General features: G+C 45.8%; 1 protein-coding gene across 1 annotated transcript; it reads right to left on the reverse strand.

The window, feature by feature from the left end:
• Window positions 1-965: 965 nt before the first annotated feature.
• On the reverse strand, window positions 966-1556 carry LOC124805500. The gene has a single exon (XM_047266064.1). The coding sequence runs from the start codon at window positions 1554-1556 to the stop codon at window positions 966-968; it is 591 nt and encodes a 196-aa protein (XP_047122020.1).
• Window positions 1557-20285: the final 18729 nt, after the last annotated feature.

A 20285-nucleotide genomic window follows, 5' to 3' on the forward strand; every position in this document is an offset into this window, starting at 1 on the left:
GAAATTTCTGTCTCACCTTTTCAGATCCGTCTATACTTAAGTTTATTTGTTCCGTGCCTATTGTGCTAACGGCTTCACTCTTTACACCTTTTAACCGAAGCTTTTCTGTTTCATTGATTCCAAGCATACTCTTTACCGGAATACTCGTCCTCTTTAGCAAACACAATTGTGCTCCTGTGTCTATTAGTAACTTTAAATACTTCTTTAGTTCTACGCAGTACAATACGACCACGTCGTTTTCTGTTGCACAGTCGGTTACCCTCACTGTGGGTTTACCTATCGCAACAAGGCCCGACTGCGCGGCCTTGCCGCCTCTTAGTTTCCCTGCACCACTTTTCCTGTTTTACTCGATACTGGCACCCTGCCTTTTCTCCAGGCGTGCCAGGGCCCTTCGTGGCAATCTTTTGCGTAGTGGCCCTGCCGCTTACACTTAAAGTACGCAACATCTTTTACTCTTGTGCACGGAACTCCGCAGTTCCCTGGTAAATTACACTGTGGACATCTCCACGCTTCCCACGCCCGGGTTCCCGGGTTCGATTCCCGGCGGGGTCAGGGATTTTCTCTGCCTCGTGATGGCTGGGTGTTGTGTGCCGTCCTTAGGTTAGTTAGGTTTAAGTAGTTCTAAGTTCTAGGGGACTTATGACCACAGCAGTTGAGTCCCATAGTGCTCAGAGCCATTTGAACCATCTCCACTCTCGTAACCCTCCATCGGTTTCTCTGTGATTCCCTCTGAAATCCCTTACATCTATCGGGTGAACTTTCCTTAACCGCACCCTGCATTCCATGTCTGTGTGTCCCGGCTTGTCACACCCATAGCAAAAGTTTGTAAATTCTCTACCCGTCATGGCTCGTATTCTATGCTCTGGCCTGCTTTTCCTACACTTGTTCGCTATGTGACCTCTCAGCCCACAATTTAAACATTTTAGCTCTTTACTTTCTCTCACGTTTTTTACAGCCTCTTTATTTCAAGTGTACGTTACCCTCGGGGCTAGTCCCCGCTCTTTCATGGACAATATCGCACTCTCCTCCTGCAGTGCCAACTCCACTGCTGCTGCCAATGTAATTTCATCGCCTCTGCTTCTCACTATTGTTTGTATTCTGTCATTACTTAAACCCTGTATAAAGCACGCTCTTCCTAAGGAATCAACTAGTTCTATTGCACCTTTCAAGTTTTCTCTGGCCGTAACTCTACTTATTGCTTCTCGAAAGTCTCTCTGCATTTCATCAATTCTGCTTGCCCACATTGCTATGGGTTCCCCTTGTCCCTGTCTGGCTTGGAAAATTTTACATGCGTAGTAGTCTATAGTACGCTTACTGGCATAATTTTCCTCTAAAACGCGTTTCACCTCTTGCCACGTACCTGTGCGTTCACGCACCTGCAATCTCGACCTGGCCTCACCGGTTATCTTTGCTTTAACGAACTTCAATAACGTTTCGTGTTCCTCAGGCTTTACTAATTCAAAAGCTGCATCTACATTTTCGATAAATTCTCTTAAATCCTTCTTGTTCCCTTCGAACACTTTCGACACAAAACATAGGGCCTCCTTTACTGACATCTTACCACTAGTGGAGGATGACGCAACTTCATTAGTTAGGGGCATCTTAACTAAGTTAATACTTTACACAACAAAATACAATATTCTTAATACAGTTTTACAAGTACCGCTTCTCTTGTGGTGCGCCGTCTGCTCTGTTGACTCGCGTCGTCCTGCGCTGCTTCGCGCTCTCCTTGTGCCCGCGCTGTCCGCGCTGTTCCGCGCTGATCCGCGCTCTCTTTGTGCCCGCGCTGTCCCGCGCTGTTCCGCGCTCTCTTTGTGCCCGCGCTGTCCCGCGCTGTTCCGCGCTCTCTTTGTGCCCGCGCTGTCCCGCGCTGTCTCTGCGCCCGCGCTGTCCCGCGCTGCTGCGATGCGCCGGCCGCCGCTCTGCTGGGCTGTGCCGACCCCGTCGCTCTCCTCGGTTGCCGCTGCTACGGCTGCTGCCGCTTCTGCTGCTGCTCGGCCCGGACCCCCGGACTCGAACGCTGGCTGCTCAGGCACCTCTGTGCCTCGTCGCTCCGCGTCGCGCTGCCGCTGTCCTGCGTCGCCCTGCACCCGCGAGGACTACCTTTCTGGACTCTGACGTACTGGTGCTACTAATGCTGAAAGTTGCGAGTCGCCACAACTTCCTGCCAATTGCCACAGTCGCTGTAGCAAAATCTAATGTCTCCTGGAGGTAGGAGCCTATGCGCCTTTGTGATAACCCCACACCTGGCACCAAAAAGTTTTTATTTATGTCGCGTCCCAAGCGTGGGTATTGCGAGGGATTGAGCGACACGGTTCGTGGATGGGATTTTAGCCGGTTGACCGTAGTGAGAGCGAGACTTTTTGATCTGGCTAAGATGTAGAAATCCCTGGTTTTCACAAGGCTAGGAAGGTGGTAGAAATTAAAGTCTTGATAACTTTAACAAATTGCAGTTTATTCTAACTGAATACAGCTCACCCTAACTGCGCGGTGATTGCATTCACAGGAAGGCCAAGTCTAACACAGAGACGGTGACTGACTCCACCGTTCCGACTGCCTACTAGAAGTTCTGCAACGTTTCCTAACACCCTACGTTAGAGTCCCGCGGCTACGCCCTGACGCGCTCCAGCGACTATCTCCGGCTGCCTGCCTACAGCCCGTCCCTCAGCCCATGTCGGCTGCTGCTATCACGCTCTAACTCTTCGCCCTCACCAGACAAGACCCGACACGACACGACAAGCCCTCAGAGCGGCGTGATCTCGGGTTTTGTTAGCGTTTTCCCTTCGACCCCGCCAGCGCTTGGCATGACGTAGCGTCGAAGGCAACTTGTCCTTATTTGGTATCGTTAAAACATTGTTGTTGCTATTGTTCTTCAGAGGCTGAGTGGAGGGATAGAGGCGCCTCTCCCTATATGGTCATGCACTGGGTCCTGAGCCCTTCATTGGCTCCTTATGACGTAGCGCTGTCCCCACCAAGGGCCCTCTTTCTTTCTCTCTCCACTCCCAGACCTCTCTCTCTAGCCAGGAATGCTTACTGTTGATACTCTTAATTGAATGCTTATCATGAGTCCCTACACAGACCTTCGTTTGTATCTGCTGGCTGTTTGCTTTCTTATCAAGCGCCGCTGCCCAGCAGTTTGACTGCGGCCTCGGCTGACCCCTCGGCCACGCCTGGCGTCCAGCGCTACAACTTTAACTTCTTCCTACGTACTATTCTCAAGGTACTGCAATTAGACTTGGCTTGTTCCTGTGGTTACAACACTGCTTTCTCTCATGATACCATTACAAAAGCAGGAGAGAAATTTATACTCTCTTCCCACACAAAAACAGTAGAGAGTCCTGATGATGAAAACTTAAATGTCATTCGATTAAAATGTTTTAATGAACTTGTGGGTCAGGCAAACGATGCTGTCATACGCTCTCGTTTGCCACCCACTACTGATGCGGGATGTCTCCACTCTTACCAAGTTTACCTACAAGTCCAGTATGGCTGGGGAACAACTTGGATCCCAGAAACTGGGACTGGAGGGAATCAAATTCATCCCTCTCCCCGAATCACATGAAGCGACCACCTGCTCCAGCGAAAATACTGTTACTGATTTCAAGCGGTTGCACTCAAGGCTGCGGAAGAAAGTGCGGATGTGTGAAGGCTGACCTACAATGCACGACAATGTTAAAAACTGTCGTGGAGAAAGCTGCACTAACCTCGCATAAATCTAAAGTAAAAGACTATAAAGCAAAATTGTTCCGTATAAATAAAAGTCGGTTTTGAAAGAAATTTCACTTTTCTTATCTTCAAATTTTACACTACTGGCCATTAAAATTGCTACATCAAGAAGAAATGCAGATGATAAACGGGTATTCATTGGACAAATATATTATACCAGAACTGACATGTGATTTCATTTCCACGCAATTTGGGTGCATAGATCCTGAGAAATCAGTACCCAGAATAACCACCGCTGGCCGTAATAGCGGCCTTGATACGCCTGGGCATTGAGTCAAACAGAGCTTGGATGGCGTGTACAGGTACCAGCTTCCTATGCAGCTTCAACACGATACCACAGTTCATCAAGAATAGTGACTGGCGTATTGTGACGAGCCAGTTGCTCGGCCACCATTGACCAGACGTTTTCGATTGGTGAGAGATCTGGAGAATGTGCTGGCCAGGGCAGCAGTCGAATATTTTCTGTATCCAGAAAGACCCGTACAGGACCTGCAACATGTGGTCGTGCATTATGCTGCTGAAAGTAGGGTATCGCAGGGATAGAATGAAGGGTAGAGCCACGGTTCGTAACACATCTGAAATGCAACGTCCACTGTTCAAAGTGCCGTCAATGCGAACTAGAGGTGACCGAGACGTGTAACCAATGGCACCCCATACCATCACGCCAGGTGATACGCCAGTATGGCGATGACGAATACACGCTTCCAATGTGCATTCACCGCGATGTCGCCAAACACGGATGCGACCATCATGATGCTGTAAACAGAACCTGGATTCATCAGAAAAGATGACGTTTTGCCATTCGTGCACCCAGGTTCTTCGTTGAGTATACCATCGCAGGCGCTCCTGTCTGTGATGCAGCGTCAAGGGTAACCGCAGCCATGGTGTCTGAGCTGATAGTGCATGCTGCTGCAAACGTCGTCTAACTGTTCGTGCAGATGGTTGTTGTCTTGCAAACATCCGTTGACTCAGGGACCGAGACGTGGCTGCACGATCTATTACAGTCATCTCGACTGCTAGTGATACGAGGCCGTTGGGATCCAGCACGGCGTTCCGTAGTACCCTCCTGAACCCACCTATTCGATATTCTGCTAACAGTCATTGGATCTCGACCAACGCGAGCAGCAATGCCACGATACGATAAACCGCAATTGCGATAGGCTACAATCCGACCTTTATCAAAGTTGGAAACGTGATGGTACGCATTTCTCCTCCTTACACGAGGCATCACAACAACGTTTCACAAGGCAACTGCTGTTTGTGTATAAGAAATCGGTTGGAAACTTTCCTCGTGTCAGCACGTTGTATGTGTCGCCACCGGTGCCAACCTTGTGTGAATGCTCTATAAAGCCAATCATTTGCATATCACAGCATCTTCTTCCTGTCGGTTAAATTTCGCGTCTGTAGCACGTCATCTTCGCGGTGTAGCAGTTTTAATGGCCAGTACTGTAGCATTCATGAACTAATTACCTTGCTTACAACATGCATTTGACCTTCTCTGAGAAGAATTTCACCAGTAATATTTTCTGTCCTATAGATAACTTCGTTAAATGAACCGTTTTTCGTAAAGTTTGAAAGAGGAAAATAAATTACATTAAGGGGCGGGGGAGAGGGAAGCTTCCTCGGTAGAGGAGGGAACTTTTCTGTTTCTTTACTTCCACGTCCTCCAAGAATGTTTTGCCACAGTTTCAAATCAGTTTTTCCCCCAGTTTTTCCTAAGTTGCGTGGACTAAGCCGCTTCCGCGGTAACCCCAGCAACGCCATCCGGCGTACGCATGGAAAATAGCAACATACTTCTACTACGGGCCAATCACGCCATGCCACGCCACCGCGAGCTCACCGGCGGCCTGTGTATTCCTGCGCGCCCGGATAAAAAGAAAAAGCCCCGCCTCGGACGGCAGTTCGAGTTGTCGCTCCGGCAGCGCGCAGAGATGTCGTGCGCTCGCCCGGGGTTTAGAGGATCGCTTAGCAGAGCAATGGGTGTGGCGGATCGCCGTTGGGCCGAGCCCGCTCGGTCGACGGCCCCATCCGGCCCCCGAAATACGACGACTGGAGATGTTGGTGTGGCAGACCGCCGTCCGGAGGAGCGTGCTCCCCCGGCGGCCCCGTCTGACCCGCCGCCTAGGATGACCCGGCCACCGTCCACGGACTACGACAGGGACGACGTATCTGGTGAAGATGACATCGTAGTGCACGGCGCACTACCGGCCGACGAGAGGGCGCGAAGTATAAAGGCCAGCGCGCAGCAACGCCCAGCGGGCGAGCGGCGCAAGAGGTCTTAATACTACCGCAGCAACCGGCGCCAAAAAGACGCCCGAGAAGAGGCAGCTCGCTGTCTCAACTAACGGGGGCAGACGGCGCGCCCTACCAGACGATAGCGGTGCTGGATCGACATGGACGACAGTCCCGTCGAGACGTGCGGCCAGACCACGGACGACACCTTCACCGCCGCCTACATCGACCGCAAACCGTTTTAAGGCTCTTGCGGTCGAAGAGAAGACCGAGCAGCCTACACCAGAGCAGTCGGCGCCCACGGCCGCTGCCCAAGCAGGCCGCTCGAACGACGAAGACGATGAAGAAGCCGTCCCCACCACCGGACGGTCACACCGGAGGCCGCCGCCCATAGTCTTCGAGGTGGCAGAAGACTATAAAGGCTTCCTGCAGCGTGAGGCAGTGGACGACTGCCGACTTCACCTTGCGAGCTGCGACAGGGAACCTTGTGCGGCTACAAGTCGCCAACACCGAAGACTACATCCGGGTGACGAGCGAGGCGTCAAACCAGGGCCTCCACTGGTTCACACACGCCGCCGTCCCCGAGCGACTACTGAAGATAGTCTTCAAAGGGCTACCCATGGCGGCTCAACCAGAGCTGCTACAAGAAGAACTGGCGGAGCTCGACTTCCGTGTGCGCAACGTGACGCGCGTGAAGTCGAACGTCAGTCACAAGGAGTCTCCGTCACTTCTGGTGATCGCCACCGATACACCGGAAAACAGGCGGCTCTATCAGGTGACGAGGGTGGCCAATACAAAGGTCACCGTCGAAAACCTGAAGCAGAAGAGGGGCCTGGTACAATGCTTCCGCTGCCAGGGGATGGGGCACGTGGCTCGCCACTGCTCCTTCCCCGAGAAGTGCGTGAAGTGTGCCGGGGACCATGCCAGCAGACTGTGTCCGCTACCGAGGTCGCACGCTCCCAAGTGTGCGAACTGCAGCGGCCCACACATGGCGAGCTACCGCGGCTGCGAAGTCTTCAAAGCCGCAATAGCTCGCCAAAACGGGCAGAAAGCCATGACGACTGCCGACCGCTCCCTCCGCCGTCCGCGCCCAGGCGCAAAACCGGCGAGGCGGCCGGCACACGCAAGACAGACGCCGGCAGCCAGTGTTGCCAACTCCGGCCCCACTGAAGGGGGCAATAGCAGCTGGCGCACTCGCGTCAGAAAACGTGCGCGCGAGGGCACACCCGAGGACCAGCGCGCCTTCCACGTCCAAGGGAAGGCGCGCAGAGAAGACCTCGCTTCGACGGGAGGCGAAAGGCGTGGTAACGCGCCAGCCGCCTCACGTCACCCGGCAGCAACCAGCCAAGGCGCCACTACAACAGCGCAAGAAGGAGGGCTGGCTGCAGCAATCTCCGCACTCTCTGCGGCAATTGACAAGGTAACACACCTTGCCGACACGCTGCAGAGAGTTGTGGAAGCCGTGATGATCGCCGCACCGGCGGCTGCTCAGCAGCCGTCGAAATAAGGCGCTCCCTACGCCGTCCGCGCCGGGAGCAGCGAAGACGGCCTGTCATGGGCCCACCCAGTGTCTGCAGTGCAGACGCCAAGAAGTTTCAATATCCTGAGAAGGGCCTCAAGAATACACGAATCAACAGAGAAGAATAAACCACACCAAATAAGAGAAGACTTGGAGGCAAAGTAGGGCAAGCCTACTAGGACTCCGCCAACCAGGGGTCGGGGGGCCCCTGCAGAAGCCCGGCTCGTTCGGACGGCAGTGCGGAGTCAGGCTGCAATCTCGCGGCTGTTTGGACTCACCGCTTGTAACTACGGACATATACAGACTTGAACTTACAGTGTTGTATGATTGTGGTGAGGACTCAGAGTGCGATTCCCTATGACAGTGTTTATATTCAGATCTTGTGTGAACTTGAATTCATAGATTAAACTCGTTCTTTTTTCCACTCACGCCTCCAGTCTTTGTTGTTCCGCACGTACTGGATAGAACAAGACTAAAGTCGCAAAATCGAAGAAAGTCATTGTTGAGAGAACACCCTCTTGTATGCTAAAAACATTCTAATATTGCGGAACATACTACTATCACACCAATAAAAAAGTTCCATAATGTGTTACAGACATGAAGAAATGGTTGTATAATGTAGCTAACCGGTTGCAAGAAGATTTTACTTTAGCCTGGGTGGCTTAATCAGAAAATCCAAGAAGTCACCGAAAAAGATTACGAAACCATTAACGGAAGAAAAAACAAGAATAGATGGCTGTGATACCGAACACATTTATGAGGAGACTATACTCACATCTAGTAGCAGGTGAATAGATCTCTCATGTAGAGTACTTCGAAACAAGTCGCTCCATCGGTTAACAATAAAGAAATCGGCTGCTTACATCAGAAAAATATTTCAAAGATCATATAAATGTTAATCTCACGAGTCAACTGCCAGTATTATGCAAACTGAAATTTGTGCTGAACAATGTAAAACAATTATTCTGTACATTTAGTGCGGAAACGAATTATAATGTAATAAATAAAAGGAGAGGGAAAGACGGTATTTTATAGCCTACTCTGAGGAAAGCGAGGAGTCAGTTTTAGGCGTTTCTACGTAAGGACTTCATGCCCCTGAAGACATTTTTATTACGTAGCTGCAGCTCTTCATTCAGAATGAAACCGTCATTAAGGGAAAGGTGGTAGAAAATTTATAATTCTTCAATGATATCGTGTGAAGCCTTTCTTTTCTGTGTGTAAGTTACTGATTATGGTCTGGAATTAATAAATGATCAGCAAAGGACGAGTTATATATACTCGTATATTTGTAACTTTTTTCCTAAGAGATGTTCTTTATATCAAACAGTAATTGCTCGTCTTGTTTTTCCTATGTTTGTAGGCTGGACATGTGTCACAACTAATCTTATACACACTTAAGTTTGGTAAGGGCGAATGCACTGGTTTCAAATTATGAGTAAGATTTTTTTTCAGGCTGTTATAGGCAGAAAATACTACTGTACAGTCGCATGTCTTTTGGAGGAGGCGTTGAATCCTATAAAAAAAATTTCTGTGTTTTACAAATTTCAAATTGATGAATTTTGGACTCACATTAGCAACAGCTTAAAAAATTGTAAACAAATCATCCTGAATGGGGATGAAAAGAAATTAAGTAAGCTTTCTTGCTTTGTGCCTCTAAAAAATCATGTTATGCTGAAAACTTCCAAGAAATCAGCACAAGATGAGTACATTTTGCTCATAAATTTGTTCATTTGTTGCTAAATGAGAGTATAGTATCCTTACAAATCTGTTCGGCATAATAACTTCCTACAATTATTCTTGGTTTTCCTCTATGTTATTAGTTTTGTAATCTATTTAAGTAATTGTTTGGATTTTCTGATGAATACGCCCATAGTTGGCGTCCAGACCAGGCGCAAGTAAAATTTTGTAGCAACCTGTTGGGTGTATTATGAAAATCATATTCTTGTACAGTTGCTGTTTCACATCTGTGTTTAGGACTAAAAGAGGAAAAAATGTATGTATCAGCATACAGTGGGACACGAGCCTAATATATTCAATTCTGTATTATCACGTATCATGAGAACACGCTGAATTGACACAACATTGAACAATAATGGACTCTTAGGATCTCCTGAACGCTTTTGTGCCCGGTGTGTCATCAACTTACATTGAATTATAACAGATTTACCAATCGACTTGGTTGGTCGCATCAAAGGACACATCATTTTGACATCACTTCTGCATAAGATACGAGTGATACTAGCTTCGTCCCTTGGTAAGAGCATGGAGGAAATGTGCATGTGCAGACATATGACAACTGACTGAAGTATTTATATCATGGATTCCAGCGGTTTCTTTGCTGGGTAGTTCCATGTCAGTCTTATAAATGTTTTCCGGGCCATATTTATGTTGCCCCCTTTATAACGATACATTTAACTTGTCATATAAAATATTTTTCATCGTTGTATTGGTCTGAGATTAAAGAAACGGGTAAAAAAAAGGGATGTGACTATCTGAAATATAAAGCACTCAAAACACAAGAGTTTAAGAAGAGCCTGCAAGATCCAGACAATCACAGAGGGTGGGATTGTTTGTAGGTGGGAGCTCCAATGTTAGACGCGTTATGGGGCCTTTTAGCGACATGGCAGCCAAGAAGGGGAAGAAAGACAATGTGCACTTCATATGTATACCGGGTGGAGTCATTCCAGATGTAGAACGAGGTCTTCCGGATGCCTTGAAAGGCACAGGGCGCAGCCAACTGCAAGTGGTGGCTCACGTCGGTACCTATAAAGTGTGTCGCTTTGGATCAGAAGAGATTCTCCCTAGTTTGGAGCTGCTATGAAAAGTGGTAAAAGACTGCCGGTCTTGCTTACGAGATGAAAGCAGAGCTCACCATTCGCAGCATATTCGACAGGACCGATGGCGGTCCTCTGGTACAGAGCCGTGTGGAGAGTCTGAATCAGAGGCTGAGACGGTTCTGCGATCGTGTAGGCTGCAGATTCCTCTAGTTGGGCCACAGGGTAGTGGGGCTTCGGGTTCCACTGGAAAGGTCAGGAGTCAATTACACACAGGGGGCGGCTACACGGGGAGCAAGGGCTGTGTGGCGTGGACTGGGCGGTTTCTTAGGTTAGACTGTCTCGGGGAAGCACAAAAAGGGCTTCAGTCTCAAGGGGTGCAGGTCGAGCACAGGAAGAACGTAGATCTAGGAACCATCGATATAAGTTGTAAATCGTAGCTGTCTTGGTAGAGTACCAGAGCTCCAAGTGCTCATAGAAAGCACTGATTCTCAAATCGTTACAGGTACTGAAAGCTGGCCAAAGTTGGAGATAAGTCCAACCGAAATTTTTACGGAGGACCTAACGGTGTCCAAAAAGGATAGGCTAAACACAGTTAGCGGTGGCGTGTTTCTTGCTGTTAGAAGTAGTTTATCTTGTAGCGAATTTGAAGTAAATAGTTCCTGTGAGTTGGTATGGCAGAGGTCATTCTTGGCAACCGGAATAAAGTAATAATTGGATCCTTTTACCGACCTCCCAACTCAGATGATATACTTACTGAAAGGTCCAAAGAAAAAGTGAGCCTAATTTCAAACATGTGCCCGACTCAAGCAGTTATTGCTGATGGTGACTTTACTTTACCCCACATATGTTGGCGAAAATAACTACAAGTTTAAATCAGGAGGTACGCATAGAACATCATCCGAAATTGTGCTAAAATCACTCTCTCAAAATTATTTCGATCAATTAGTTCATGAGCTCACTCAAATAATAAACGGTTGTGAAAACACACTTGACCTCTTAGCAACAAATAATCCTGAGCTGATAACGAGCATCAAAACGGATAGAGAATTTAGTGAGCACAGGGTTGCTGTAGCGAGACTCCCAAATACTTAAAAAATAAACGAAAATATACCTATTTAAAAAAGTAGATAAAAATTCGCTCGACTATTTCCTGAGAGAGAGTTTCCACTACTTTCAAATTAGCAATGTAAATACAGACCAGATGTGCTTGAATTCAAAGAAATAGTATCGACAGCAATTGAGAGATTTATGCAAAATAAAACGACGGAACTGATCCCCCTTGGTATACAAAACGAGCGACAGCACTGTTTCAGAAATAACGAAAAACGAACGGAAAATCCCCAAGGTTGGCCATCTCCTACAGGAGCTCGGAATTTATCGCGTATTTCAATGCGAGATAACAGAATAACAGTTATCAAAACGAAACTTAGACTCTAAACCCGGCAGAAAATTGAAAGCGATTCTGGTTGTATGTAAAGTACGCTAGCGGCAAGACACAATAAATGCCTTCCCTGCGTGATATCAGTGGAAATACTATCGATGACAGAGCTTCTAAAGCAGAGTTGCTTAACCCAGCATCCCGAAATTTCTTCTCCAAAGAAGATGGAGCAAATATTCCAGAATTGGAATCAAGAACAGCTGCCAACATGAGTAACTTAGACGTAGATATCCTCGTAGTAGTGAAGCAACTTAAAACACCTAATAAAAGCAAGTCTTCCGGTCCAGACTGTATACCGGTTAGGTTCGATTTGAGAGTATGCTGATGCCCATGCTTAACAATCATGTACAACGGTTCGCTCGACGAAAGTCTGTATCCAAAGACTGAAAATTTGCCCAGGTTACACCAACGTTCAAGAAAGGCAATAGGAATAATCCACTAAATTACAGGCCCTTATCATTGACGTCGATATGCAGCAGGATTTTGGAACATTATGAATTACATCGAAGAGAACGGTCTATTGACACACAGTCAACACGTATTTAGAAAACATCGATCTTGTGAAACACAACTATCTCTTTACTCACACGGAGTGTTGAGTGCTATTGACAAGGCATTTCAAGTTGATTCCGTATTTACAGATTTCCAGAAGGCTTTTGACAGTGTACCTCCCAAGCGGCTTGTAATCAAATTGCGTGCTTATGGAATATCGTCTCAGTTGTGCGACTGTATTTGCGATTTCCTGTCAGAGAGGTCACAGTTCGTAATAACTGACGAAAAGTCATCGAGTAAAATAGAAGCGATTCCTGACGTTCCCCAAGGTAGTGTTACGGGCCCTCTACTGTTCCTTATCTGTATAAATGGTTTAGGAGGAAATTTGAGCAGCCGTCTTAGGTTGTTTGCAGATGATGTTGCCGTTTATCGTCTAGTAGATTTATCGGAAGATCAAAACAAATTACAAAACGATTTAGATAAGATATTTTTACGATGAGAAAATTGGAAATTGACCCTAAATAACGAAAAGTGTGAGGTCATCCACATGAGTCCTAAATGAAATCCGTCAAACAAATCAATCAAATCTAAAAGCAGTAAATACAACTAATAACCGAGAATTTACAATTACAAACAACTGAAACTGGGAAGAACACATAGAAAATGTTGTGGGGATGGTGAATCAAAGACTGCGATTTATTAGCAGAGTACCTAGAAGATGCGACAAATGTACTAAAGAGACTGTCTAAACTACTCTTTTCCGTTTTCTTTTGAAGTACTGCTGTTGGGTGTTGGATCCTTACCAGACAGGATTAACTGAGTACATCAATAAAGTTCACGTTTTGTGCTATCGAGAAATAGGGGAGACAATGTCATGAACATGAAACAGGATTTGGCGTGGACATAACTGAAACAAGGGCGTCTTCATTGTGGCGGTATTTTCTCATAAAATTTCAATCTTAACTTGCTCCTTCGAATGCGAAAATACTTTGTTGACGCTGACCTACATAAGTAGAAACGATCTTCATTCTAAAATAAAGAACACAGCTCGCACTGGAAGTTATGTGTTCGTTTTTTCTGCGCGCTGTTAGAGAGTGGAATAATAGAGAATTATTGTGAAAATTATTCGGTGAACCCTCTGCCAAATACTTAATTGTGATTTGCAGAGTATCCATGTAAATGGAAATGTAGATGAAGATTATAAAAAAACTGCTAATGAGACGAAATCACTAGTGAATCGTTTTAAATAGGAAAGCTAGAAAACCTTTTTTAAAAATTTAGAACATGCCTTCTGTGGGTTGCAGAAACAGATTTGGAGAATGATACAACAGCAGAGGGAAGAATTAAATGAAATTTTGAAAGTGAACGACATAAATGAGAAATCATGGGTTAAGTATTTAACAGGGTTGCATAAAAGTAAAAACATAACCAGAAAATGAGGAGAGTTCTGAGATCAGTGTACAAGTAAATGATGATGTAACTCTTTCACATGCCGAGGCAGAACAAGCTGTGAGTCTGTTAAAAATAGGAAATCTCAAAGGAATGATCGGATCCCCAGTGAGTGACTTAAATATGGAGGATATCCACTAACTGAACAGTTAATCAGATTGGTTAAAAATGTTATAACTGGTAACAAATTCTATACGAATGGAAAACTGTTATTACAATTCTCATGTACAAAAAAGGAGAGAAGAAAGACCCTTATAACTGCAGAGGGGTGAATCTACTGAGTCCAGTTCTTAAACTTATAACAGAAATAATAGAAATAAAATAAAAAGAATTACAACCCTTGCAGAGGAGTAGTATGATTTTAGGTCTGGTAGATCAAGCATATATGCAATATTCATTCTTAGACTGGTTATAGGGAAGTCCACTGAATACAACAGACCAGCTTATCTTTGTTTTATTAATTTACAAGAGGCTTTCGATAGGATTCACTAACAGATATGGTATACCTGCTCTACAATCGGGGGACTCCTTCCAACTTAAGAAAAACAATGGAAGACGTTTATTCCAATAGCTATATCCAGGTGAAAATTGGTACCATTTAACTAGCTGCATAGCAGTTAATAGTGGTATTAGACAAAGTGACTCTTTGAGCCCGCTACTTTTTAATATAGCCGTGGACGAAGTGATAAAGAAGGTATTGGTTGGTATTGATTATAGAATGGGAGACGAAGAAATGAAAATCTTTGTTATGCTGACGGTCAGTTCTGCTGGCAAACATTGAAGATAACCTGCAGAAACTTTTGCATATATTTAATGTGGCAGCGAAAAACCGAAATATGGTCATATCCACTCAAAGAACCAAACGACCACATCTTTGGAATCAATTAGATGCAAACTGGAAGTGGATGGAAAAATCATTCAACAGCTATAGAGATTAATGTACCCTGGTATGGAACTGTCCAGCAGTGGAAAAGTCGAAAAGGAAGTTAGGAGACAAGTAGCAAACACAAATAAAGTGGCAGGGTGTCTGAATGATACTATTTGAAGAAACAAGAACACAAGAAGAGATGGAAAGGCAGGAATATACAAAACAATAGTGAGACCAGTTATGACATTCACAGCTGATACGAGATCGAAGACATCAAAAACAAAAAGACTTTTGGAAACCACGATCATTCTGCGCTATAGAGAGAGAAATGAAAGCATTAGAAAAGGAGGTAAAGTGGACTTCATTAATGACTAGGTACGTAAGAGAAAATATGAATGGAACGATCACAAAGACGAATGGAACGAACACATAGACAGTATGGATGAACGGAAGATTGTGAAAATCGTAAGAAATAAATTACCAGCCTGTTAAAAGAAGTGTTGGCCGTCCAAGGAAAAGATGGAACGGAAGCCTCAGATAGATTGAAGGGTGCTAAAGGAAACGGACTTTAGCCTAGGAAGGTAGGAAAGAAGAAGAAGAAAAGGAGATATTGGGTTCGTGCAGAAGCTCATAGCATTTTTCCATAAGTTTAATAAAAGCAACAGATTCGCATAACAGAGACTTAGTGATCACTAATATATTCTGCTTCACTATTCACAATAGTCTGCCAACGCTGGGGTAATTCTTCGATTCAGCGTTTGCGGACAGCGCTTGGGTTTGAGGCGAAGAACTCATCTATCCATGTTCGGAGCACCTTTTCATCCGGAAAGGAAGTTTCTTTAAGGTTCTTTGATAGAGAGCGGAAAAAGTGAAAATCAGAGGGCGCAAGGTCAGGCGAATAAGGTGGGTGAGGAGTGCCTTCCCAACCCAACACCTGTTCAGTCTAACAATGCTGGCGGGCGTTAGCGTGGATTAGCATCACTTCATGCAGTTTTCCTGGTGGTTGCCCCTGGATTGCATCTGCAAAACGTCTCAGTTGTTGACAACAAATGTCAGCAGTGATGGTTACACCTCGGGGAAGCAATTTGTAGTACACCACATCCTTGCTGCTCCACCAGATGCATAACATTATCTTCTATGGACGAATGCGATCTTTGTAGGGAGAGCTATTGCTTTATTGGGCTCAACTATTGCTTTCTTTTCCCTTCGTCAGCGTAAAGACACCATTTTTCGTCATCAATGACGATACAGGACAGGAACAGTCCGTGTTGTTCATGAGCCAATCGATGACGAGCAGAGATGCACCTTTGGCCACCCACTGAATTTTGTGATTTTGGCCTAGAGCATGCGCTGCCCATACACCCGATAAACCTTCCCCACTGCATGCATATGTTGCATGATGGTGGAACGAGCACAGCTCATTACATTTGCCAGTTCTCGATACACTGATATGGATCTTCATGGACTAATGCGTTTAAAGGTCTTCCTGAACGTGGAAAGTCACTAATCTCAAAATGATCCTCTTTAAAATGAGAAAACCGTTTTCTTGTCGTGCTCTGTCAAATGGCATTATCCCCTCACGCAGCGCAAATGTCTGTTGGTGCCTCCCAAGAATATGTCAGAAACATTCAGATTTATCCACTTGGCACCCCATCTTATGGTGTCCACAACTCCACCCACTGTCTCCAAACGGCAGAGTGACAATGTGTAAACTCAAATAGCAGCCGTGAAGTACAAATAAAAATGACAATGAACTAATAAACCCATAGCAACCTGGATACCGACGTGCAAAACAAAAAAAGCTACATACTTATGCACCAACCTAATAGTTCATTTAAGTAATATTTTTTAACAATGCTTCATTTTTATTGAATGTAGATGCAAAAAAATAAACTTTGCTGAAACTGTGTAGCGCAACAAGGAGGAAGGCAAATGTAAGGCGTTAGGGAGGGGGTGGGGAAGCTGTGGCAGTTACGCCTTGGGCGCTGGACCACCTCAGTTTCTAGAACTGACAGGAGTCATCGGGTAGCAATATGCACATATACAGATAGCGGTATTACTACGTACGCAGGGTATAAAAGGGCAGTGAATTGGCGGAGCTGTCGTTTGTACTCAGGTTCCCGATATGATTATGGCCGCACGACGGCAATTAACAAACTTTAACGGCGGAATGGTAGCTGGATCTAGACGCATGGGGCATCCCATTTCGGAAACCGATAGGAAATTCAGTATTCCGAGATCCAAAGTATCAAGAGTGTGCCGAGAATACCAAATCTGAGGCATTACCTCGTAGGGTTGTCAGTGCTATCAGACAAGGAACACTGTGTGAAATAATCGCAGAAGTCAATGTGGGACGTACAACGAACTTATTCCTTAAGAGAGTGCGGCGAAATTTGGCGTTAATGAGCTATGACAGCAGACGACCGACGCAAGTGCCTTTGTTAACATACCTGTTGGGCCATAGGCGACTGGAAAACTGTGGCTTGCTAAGATCCGATTTAAGTTGGTAAGAGTTCATCGTAGAGTTCGAGGTGGCGCACACCCCACGACGCTGTAGACTCAAGTTGTCAACAAGGCACTGTGCAAGCTGGCGGTGACTCCATAATGGTACGGACAGTGTTTACATTGAATGGAATGTGTTCTCCGGTCCAACTGAACCAATCATTGATTGGAAACGGGCATGTTCGGCTACTTGACCAGAATGAGATTTTCACTCTGCAGCGGAGTGTGCGCTGATATGAAACTTCCTGGCAGATTAAAACTGTGTGCCGGACCGAGACTCGAACTCGCAACCTTTGATTTTCGTGGGCAAGTGCCCTACCAACTGAGCTACCCAAGCACGACTCACGCCCCGTCCCCACAGCCTCACTTCCGCCAGTACCTCGTCTCCTACCTTCCAAAGCCAAGCACGACTCACGACCCCGTCCTCACAGCCTATCTTCTGCCAGTACCTGCAGGAGAGCTTCTGTAAAGTTTGGAAGGTAGGAGACGAGGTACTGGCAGAAGTGAGGCTATGAGGACGGGGGCTGAGTCGTGCTTGGGTAGCTCAGTTGGTAGAGCACTTGCCCGCGAAAGGCAAAGATCCCGAGTTTGAGTCTCGGTCCGGCACACAGTTTTAATCTGCCAGGAAGTTTCATACTTGGAGACCGCTTGGAGCCATTCATGGGCTTCATGTTCGCAAAGAACGATGAAATTTTTATAGATGACAATGCGCCATGTCGCCGGACCACATATTGTTCGCCATTGTTTTGTAGAACATTGTGGGCAATTCGAGCGAATGATTTGGCCACGTAGATCACCCGATATGAGTCCCATCGAACCTTTCTGGGACGTAATCGAGGGGTCATGTCGCACACAAAATCATGCATCGCCAATATTTCGCCATTATGTTTGGCTATAGAGGCATCATGGCTCAATATTTCTGAAGAGGACTTCCAATGACTTGTTGAGTCCATGCCACGTCGAGTTGCTGCACTGTTGTTGTTGTTGTGGTCTTCAGTCCTGAGACTGGTTTGATGCAGCTCTCCATGCTACTCTATCCTGTGCAAGCTTCTTCATCTCCCAGTACCTACTGCAGCCTACATCCTCCGGAATATGCTTAATGTATTCATCTCTTGGTCTCCCTCTACGATTTTTACCCTCCACGCTGCCCTCCATTACTGGTGATCCCTTGATGCCTCAGAACATGTCCTACCAACCGATCCCTTCTTCTTGTCAAGTTGTGCCAAAAACTCCTCTTCTCCCCAATTCTATTCAGTACCTCCTCATTAGTTATGTGATCTACCCATCTAATCTTCAACATTCTTCTGTAGCACCACATTTCGAAAGCGTCTATTCTCTTCTTGTCCAAATTATTTATCGTCCACGTTTCACTTCCATGCATGGCTACACTCCATACAAACACTTTCAGAAACGACTTCCTGACACTTAAATCTATACTCGATGTTAACGAATTTCTCTTCTTCAGAAACGCTTTCCTTGCCATTGCCAGTCTACATTTTATGTCCTCTCTGCTTCGACCATCATCAGTTATTTTGCTCACCAAATAGCAAAACTCCTTTACTACTTTAAGTGTCTCATTTCCTAATCTAATTCCTTCAGCATCACCCAAGTTAACTCGATTACATTCCATTATCCTCGTTTTGCTTTTGTTGATCTTCGTCTTATATCCTCCTTTCAAGACAGTGTCCATTCCGTTCAACTGCTCTTCCAAGTCCTTTGATTGACAGAATTACAATGTCATCGGCGAACCTCAAAGTTTTTATTTCTTCTCCATGGATTTTAATACCTACTCCGAATTTTTCTTTTGTTTCCTTTACTGCTTGCTCAATGTACAGATTGAATATCATCGGGGAGAGGCTACAACACTGTCTCACTCTCTTCCCAACCACTGCTTCCCTTTCATGCCCCTCCACCCTTATAACTGCCATCTGGTTTCTGTACAAATTGTAAATAGCCTTTCGCTCCCTGTATTTTACCCCTGACACCTTTAGAATTTGAAAGAGAGTATTCCAGTGAACATTTTCAAAAGCTTTCTCTACATCTACAAATGCTAGAAATGTAGGTTTGGCTTTCCTTAATCTTTCTTCTAAGATAAGCCGTAAGGTGAGTATTGCCTCACGTGCTCCAACATTTCTACGGAATCCAAACTGATGTTCCCGGGGGTCGGCTTCTACCAATTTTTCCATTCGTCTGTAAAGAATTCGCGTTAGTGTTTTGCAGCTGCACTATGCCGGACAAAAGAAGATCCGATACGATATTTGGAGGTATCCCATGACGTACAACTGAATAAGTAAAACCTCTATTGCTCTCACATGTCGCCGTACATGTTTTTGGAGACAGTCGCTAACCGCCATTTCGAGGTGAGGGCTTTCAGCCGAGTCTTGAAGCTGCCGCGAAAACTTGTTTGGCGGCCGGTGAGACGTGCCGTGCTGGCGCGAGGCCAATAGCGGCTGGAAGCTGTGGCCGGCGGCGCACGTTCCCAGACCACCGTCCGCCTCCAGTAGCCACGCTTTTCTCCAGCGGACGCTAGAGCTGGAACTGGCGCTCGTGTTGCGAGCTCGCAGTCACAGCGATGCCAGGTAGCGTGGGTTCCCAAAACACCAGTTGTGTTGAAAGATACTTGTTGAATTATTAGCATTAATGGCAATACAAATCGTTGTAGACTTCTGGGGACATAATTGATCAAACCTGTGATTACCTAACAGCTGATCGTTCCCGGCCTGTATGATTATATCAGTGTCTTACCTCATCAGACACCTAATCTATTTTTTACTGTTTCGAATCGTTCATCAGCCATGAGCACTATGGCTTTACCAGGCTCTGTCGACAGAAAAAACGAGTCTTTTAAGCCAGTGGTTGTCAAACTTTCTTGCTCAAGAGCTAATACTGACATTCTGCGGCGATATATCAGCCTGCTTATGTAGGGGCGGTGGGTTAAGTCGCCACTCAAAGAGAAATTCTATTCTCACCAAACCATGGTTACTGATAGAAGCTGATCACTTACACATTTTAAATCAGCGTGTTATATGATATCACACCGCATATTTTGAGCGACAAAGAGAAATAACAAACACAGACTATACATATTTTTCGGAAGGCTTATATAGCGAAAAATTTTCCGTACCTAAGCGGGTACTGTGGCTAGTGCCATCGCAGCAGTATCTCATATTTGTTTTTCTGATTTACAGGCATATTTTCCAGCATCTTCAGGTCCTAGATCTTAAGGTATATCAAGCAGTTGCAGCAGATCGTTTTCAGTCGGACGTTTGCATCAGGCCACAT

The sequence above is a fragment of the Schistocerca piceifrons genome, chromosome 7 (genome assembly GCF_021461385.2).
Source record: "Schistocerca piceifrons isolate TAMUIC-IGC-003096 chromosome 7, iqSchPice1.1, whole genome shotgun sequence".
Lineage (NCBI taxonomy): Eukaryota > Metazoa > Arthropoda > Insecta > Orthoptera > Acrididae > Schistocerca > Schistocerca piceifrons.